Below are 7,207 nucleotides of genomic sequence, written 5' to 3'. Positions count from 1 at the left end.
TTGTGTTTACTTCAGCGCTGTGTTTAAACCTGCTTCTGAATTTACAGATGTAGAAAAGAAAGGGTATATATTTATTGCTCTGATTTGACACGTATATTTATATGATAGTATTGATCAAGACTAACATAGGTTTTTAAATAATGAGATTGATCATTTTACATACACCACATAGACAAAAATGCATATACATCGTTTGTGATTAACGTCATCAAAAGGTAATTGAACGTCCGACTGTGTTCACTGTCTGGTTAATATTTGAATTGGCAATCTTTCAACTCTTCATACCCTTGAAAGACATTTGTATGGAGGCAAAAATGTAAATATGGGCTGGTTCCTAAAAGTACACTGTGCAATACTTATCTTATTAATAATTTAACACACATCTTTCAGACGATCAATCATTTGTAATTTACTCCTTGAATCTGCATAGCCTCACTTTCATGCAATTGTTAACTGCCATTCCATCCATTCGAGATGTTCAGTCTGTTAAACGGATTAAGAAACCCACACAAGTCTTTTAGCCTGGTTGTGCTTTCTTCGGTGCTGTCTTGGTGCTTCATCTTTACAGCGCACAAACACTTGATCTTGTGACACTTCAACATGCTGTCCATCTTTTGTCATGGCACAGAAAGACGTCCTACAAAACAGAAACAATGCAGTTGACACGATGTTAAACAGAAAGTATTTGAACAATGAAGTGGAGCAGTGAGTGTGCGAAACAATCCACTAGGTGGCATTAAAAGTCTGTGAAGGTGTAAATGTAGATATTTTTTCTTTCTGCTGTCAAGAGTGGGACACTGCAACATGTGATTGTATCTGCAAAAAAGTAAGTTTAATCTTTATCGAATGGGTTTATCTGTAATTAGTATGATTAATAACGCAGCACAGTTTACTCAAATAGTACATATGTGACGGATACCTTAAATACATGCATTTGATAGTAATACTCAAGTAGTAATAATCATCTAATACTAATGAGTACAGTGCATTTGCTCATCTACTGTTCTTACGTACAGTTTTGATGTACTATTTCCATTTCATGGTACTCCACGACATCTCACAGTATAATTATAGTCCTTTTTCCTTCACTACATTAATATGACAGCTAGCTGTTTTGCAGAGTACAATTTTCCATACAAAAAGTATCAGCTTCTAAAATATGATACACAATGATCTTAAACGGCCTCTTCTTGAAAATACTTACTAACTGTAAAAGCATGTTTGAAAGGCTGATTGTAATGTTGCTTATATTTGGTGTTTGTAGTATTTATAAGTCACATTACTAATTAGCGGATTGTATAAAAAGAAACTAGAAACCACCTCAGATACCACGCTCCGAATTGGGACAAATACAACAGAGAGCTGTGTTGAATTTTGATGGAATTATGTCCAAGCTCCCATTGGTCTGACCTTTGCTTTGTGTGCATTTTCAACTAAGAAGTGTATATATTTAACAACAAACAGTATATACATTTAGTAGAATTAGCTCCACTTTTACCAGCTGCAGCGTTAAAATCCTGCTTACATTTCAGAAAATCTGAAAGGGGCCATTCAGTGGTACTTTTACTTTTCTGAACTTGTATACTTTTTTGTTGCTAATACTTAATACACTTTTTTGAAGGTAGTGAATGCTGTAATGAACTTCTAGTATATTAGTATTGCTACTTTAAAACCACTGCTGCCTTGTAAGGTAGAGCTGTACCTCTCCTGCGTCTCGCCTGCTTTGACGCTGATCTTGCCCACAGTCAGCAGTGGCTTCCTCTCCCGGCCGCCCCAGGGAATGACGTTCTGGACCCGGTTCCACATGTTCTTCCACAGAGCCGATCCTTCCCAGTGCAATTTGAGCAACATCAGATCCCCTAAGTCTCTGTCCAGGGTGATCAGGAAGGTGTGGGTCTTATTCCCAGATATATTTCCAGTGCTGTCAGAGTATAAAAAGGAAAAAACAATCAGACAGAGTAAGATTACTACAGCAGGGAACATCTTGCAACAGGCTGTCACATTTCTTTATTACAAAACAAAGTGATGGGCAGGCCTGCACGGGATATTTCGTCTTCTTACACTGGTTTGCCTAAGGCTCTTTGATACACAGAACATGAAGGATAATACAGTTGGGGAATAGTGTCTTGAGTAAATTATTCACTCCATCATTTCCATTTATAGTTCACTTTCATGCAGCGGCTCCAGTTGTTTCCATGTGTGTCAGCTGCTCCCCTTAACTTGCCCTCTTTCTTTATAAGGTTGACTGCACAGCTGCATATTGCATGTGTCAAAGACAGAGTACACCAAGCGTATGTGATGTACTGTAAGCCTGATGGGAGGCGGTACAGTACTCACACAGTGATTGGGACATCGCCACTCTCCTCCTTTGTTCCAGTGAGGGAGATGGTAAGAGAGGGCTCGAGCCCCTCCATCTGGTTGACAAACTGGATCCTGAACTGATAATGATAGACTGTAGAAGAAGATAGAGAGAAAGAAGAACAACAACAAGGAGAAGATTGAGAAGAAGAAGAATAACAACAAGAAAAAGAAGAAAGATATGTTGAATTATTGAATTTCCACAAAATACACTCAGCAGTTTTGGTCTGCAGTATATAATAAATATAATGACTATAGATGCATACATGTATCAAGGTTGTTTGGTTGAAATGACAATGACGACCACATACGTTTGTAAGGCATCCGAGAGCGTGTGTTCAGGTAGAGCCTCTTGCTGGTGCCACTACGGACCTTCTTGATATTGTAGCCCAGTGTGTTGCAGCGATTCTTCCGACAGTCCAGACAGACGCCTTGGTCAAAAGCACTTTTGCCGCTGCACCTGTAAGCCATGCTCTGCTTGTCTTTATTCAGCACAGAGTCAATGAAAAGATGGACTGACCGCTCGTGAGCACATTTCACGGTCTGCTGGAAACCTACGGGAGGAAATAAAAATACGGTGGACATTTAAAATGTGAGACATTGATTTTTTCTTTTCTTTTAAACAACCTTGATTTTGAATTTCAACAGATCATTTCCATCCAAAATATTCTCCTGTATATTGAGAGGCTGTGGAGTACCTCAATCATGGTGTCTGACCATTATTAGTGCATTGACTTCATTATCACCAAAGTCTGACATCTCTCAGACTGTCCTTCTGTCACATCTCCTAAAAGCGTCTCATTATGTCTGATACTGATCTGCTCTGTGGGCCTTTTCTCTGAATAGACTCTTGTAGCCTGGAGGCAGCTCAGCTCAGAGGGATGGACAGCAGAGGAAGGCACATGTTGCTAATTAACTTCCGAGGATGACAGATGCTTTAATGTGGCTCTCACTATCATATTATGCGGATGTGTTTTGGATTGAGAAGCACCATAAATCCCAGAGCCACTTGTGTTGGACTGGAGGGAATTAAACTCATCTGCCTAAGCACAGATCGAGAAACTGTCAACAAGCAAAAGATGAATTGGTGCCAAAGATATTCCTTCTGAACCAGTGTTTTGAGGTGGCAAGACCAATTAAGAAAAAAAATATGTTATGATAGAACAGAGGAAGAGGCAAACCAGTAAGCGATTAAGCAGCAGAACACACTGCTTTAATTGAAGTTCTGCATTTTGGGGGTTGTGAATGGCACACAGAACTGTAAGAGTGGGTAACAATAAAGATGAATTAATCACGTCATGGTTCCCAAATATTTAATTCTGATGTTTCTTGCACCAGTGGAACTTTCTAACGCCACCATCAGGCTACAATTCCTATTTCTAAATAGCACATTCATGGTCCCCGTATGATAAACCTTTTTTCCACATATTCCAGGACCTTTCCTCCAGCCTCACATGCCTCAGGGAACCTTTTCCATTTTTAGCCTCACTACTGCAATAAAACGAGCACAAAGTTGTTTCTCTTGAACACTTTGGTATTTTAGGGAATATTAAACATTACAGCCTCTAGTGGCCACTTGCAGAGCTTTAGATTTTGTGGTCCCCGGTGGACCATATTATATTATATATTTTCTAAAGTGTTGTAGTGTGTTCTTTATCATACCGTGGAGCCCGTACTGGGATATGTGGTCGTAAATGTTATGCAGATTACATCCAGGTTGGAATTCTCCTCCGTTGGGGTAAAAGTCATAATGTGCCACAGCTTGCTTGATGCCCACACTGAGGCCCATACGTTTCTGGGTGAAGGTGTGGATGGCATCTACAAATTCCGCATCGTCAGGAGACAGTCTGTCTGTGGGAGACATGCCTTCAAACAGTGGCCCCGCTGGATCGAGACCTGAGCAGATACAATACGCAATCAAGAACCGTTTAGTAACAGAATATAAAATCAATGATATTTGTTTTGGCCAGTGGATTTAGAAAGCACAATTATTACCCTACCCTTGTAAAAAAAAAAAAAACTCACCTGTAATTCTTCCAATCTTCTCTGAACCTTCCAGATAGCTTCCAGCAAATCCAGAGATGTGAGCCCCGAGGCTGTAGCCAATCAAATGAACCTTTCTAACTGGGTACTGGTAGTGTACCTGGTGGGGTTTATGAGAGACTCATTATTTACATATGAAGACATTTGACAACTTAAATCTGCTACCTGCATGGTGCATTAAGTTGCCTCTTCAGTAAAAATGTTACCAATTTATCAGGCTTCACTTAGTTATGTTAAATGGTGAAAAGGTGACATTCAGGGTGAAAACCTCTATAATGGTATTTACTCTGAAAATAAAGAGGCTTCAGCAGAGACATTTCCCCTGACCTGAAGTGACTGCAGCAGGTGAGCTATGTCTTTTCCAACAGTGCGAGTGCTCTGTGCAGCTGTGGGGTAGTGCGTGTGAGCCAGCGACAACCAGTCGGTAATCACCACGTTGATGTCTATTAGATTTGTCTTCAGGGCTGTGGCTAACCTGAGCACCCAGCTCTCCATCATACCATCTATCTTAGGAAAAAAAAGACACAATACAACTCTTAATTATGATGGTTTCAATCTGATCCGCTTCAACTAACTGCATCAGTAAAATAAAAGTAAAATATTGACGTGTAACTTAATTGACCTCAGTTTTAAATGATAGTCTCCGTAGGCATTTCACAGAGTCTCTGTGTGTTAACTTAATGTTTTGTTATTTCAGCACATCTTAGGGATTTGTAAGTAACATTTACATCTGAAACAATGCCAGCAACAAGTCCTCCGTACTGGCCTGAGTTCCATGTTTTGTATGCAGTGGTTCAAGTCAGTGAAGTGGAAGAAAAGTTGACCTTACCGACCACCCGTGAGTGATGATGATGATGGGATTACTGCTGTTGAAGCCACAGGAGGTGAGCGTGTGCAGCTGCAGAGGATCCAGTGTGCAGTTGTCCTCACCTTCTAAAAACATCCTGAAGACTGAACTGCTGACGTACGGCTCTTTCACCCTCAGGACTACCCTCTGCTCTCTGTCCACTGCACCTCGGAAATCAAACAGCAGAAGAGTCTTCTGTTTGTTCTTGGTAACTCTGCAATATCGGAACATGCTGAGGTACTGGATGTGTTTACTTTGAGATTAATTATTACAAATAACGCATGCAAATTCACCTTATTGGTCCACTCGAGAGCAGAGGAAATGTTTTAATGAATGCATTGATACAATAATGAGTAAACAGGGTGACACTTTCTGCTGAGGCCCATTTAGACTGCAGGCTGACTAACCCCCTTTCAGAAGCACTTTGCTTTGTTTCCAGATCATGCAGACTTCTTTGGCAGATGCTTACAGTTAACACTTCACAAGAAGTCCCATTAAGTGAATATCTGCCAGCCTCATCTCGTAATTTCTTAAATAAATGCCTCTTCCCTTAACATGTTTAAAACCACAGCCCACAGTCCCCCATCTATCATTACATCTCCTTTATGGTTCATCATTGATTCTTGTCCAGGATATTTATTATTCTAACATTTTAATGTTTATAATGCCAGAAACCCAGGCGCCTAAACGCTCCATGATACAGTTGCCATCTGATGAGCTCTGGTTGCTGATACGATGGAAACATTTCCACAGTGAAAGTAAGGAAAAGTATTTATCCATCCATCATCCACCCCTCTGCTCATTAATCCCACATTTTCCTTGGTGTGTCTCTTCACTGTTATGACTGTTCAGCCAATTAAAAACAGTGTGACTCATTAGTAAGAGAGCACCAGAGTGTACTTTACAAATCTCAGCCTGTAATTAGTTTAATACGGTTTCTGCAATAATGTTGAAGGATAAAACGAAAACAAAATAAGTGCAGCAATGTTTGCATGCACTGTGCTCTGACTGATACTTCCCATGTGGCCCAGAGACAGATTTTTAATCTGTACTATTTTACGTGATAATTCACCGAATCAAACAATTGAGGGAAAAATTGGGGTTGTGTGAAATTTATATAGTGATTATTTCACAAATATTATTGACAAACTCAACATCAAACACAGTTATGTAAATGAAGAAATCAGGCGATAACACTTCAGCTCGACACACAGCTCTGTGGTGTTCAGTTGATTTTAAACAGAACATTTGATGAATTGTTTGATATCTAATATATTTTTAATCAATAGACTTCAAATATTACGGAAAATACAATACAATACACCTTGGATATTTGCGTTTGAGGTATTGGTTAGAAAAATTGATTTATTTATTGTCAATTTAAACAAACATCTGGGGAAATTTGGGAGGAAAAAGTAAGTTTTAAGGTTAAAAGTCAATTTTTTAAACTGCAGTTTGGTGCCAAGTGTTCTAAAACTGTCACCAGGAGCTTGATATTGGTTACATGATTTGTTGCTTAGAATATATGAAGTGACAGTATAATGGCTGAATGGGAGTGGTACAATTGTATTTAGGGTGTCCATTATTAATAAAGGCACTTGAGCCTATGCAACAAATGTCTTTTATCACATTTTTTGGAATCTTTTAAATACATTTTACTCACCTGCTCTGTTTCCTGTGATTTGCTTCCCTTCATTGAGATGATACGTTAACAGCAAACAGCACAGGATTTTGACCACAGTCATGGTGTCGCACTGACACGTTGGTAATTCCTTTAAACCAACACTGGTGGTCGATATAGGTGATGCTTGAAATCTTTAGCTCTTTATGTAAAGTCTGTTGGTAAGATCCTTTTGTTTGCTGGTGTAGAAGTTTTTTAAAGAAGCATAATTACTGTCAGAGTGGGAAACACATTGTGCTGTACTGTACAGAAAGAGAGGGGACATCAGGAGTAATGGT

At 39.4% G+C, this 7,207-nt stretch overlaps 1 protein-coding gene across 1 annotated transcript; it reads right to left on the bottom strand.

The window, feature by feature from the left end:
* Positions 1 to 67: 67 nt before the first annotated feature.
* On the bottom strand, positions 68 to 6,993 carry lipca (lipase, hepatic a; the record flags this gene model as incomplete). The annotated part of the gene is made up of 9 exons (XM_079162749.1): positions 68 to 637; positions 1,703 to 1,921; positions 2,338 to 2,452; positions 2,670 to 2,912; positions 4,021 to 4,254; positions 4,384 to 4,501; positions 4,729 to 4,908; positions 5,231 to 5,409; positions 6,912 to 6,993. The coding sequence occupies 9 exons, from the start codon at positions 6,991 to 6,993 to the stop codon at positions 496 to 498; spliced, it is 1,512 nt and encodes a 503-aa protein (XP_079018875.1). The 3' UTR covers positions 68 to 495.
* Positions 6,994 to 7,207: the final 214 nt, after the last annotated feature.

Source organism: Pholis gunnellus, assembly GCF_910591455.1.
Source record: "Pholis gunnellus genome assembly, chromosome: 1".
Taxonomy (NCBI): domain Eukaryota; kingdom Metazoa; phylum Chordata; class Actinopteri; order Perciformes; family Pholidae; genus Pholis; species Pholis gunnellus.
This window is presented reverse-complemented; position numbering and strand designations above follow the sequence as displayed.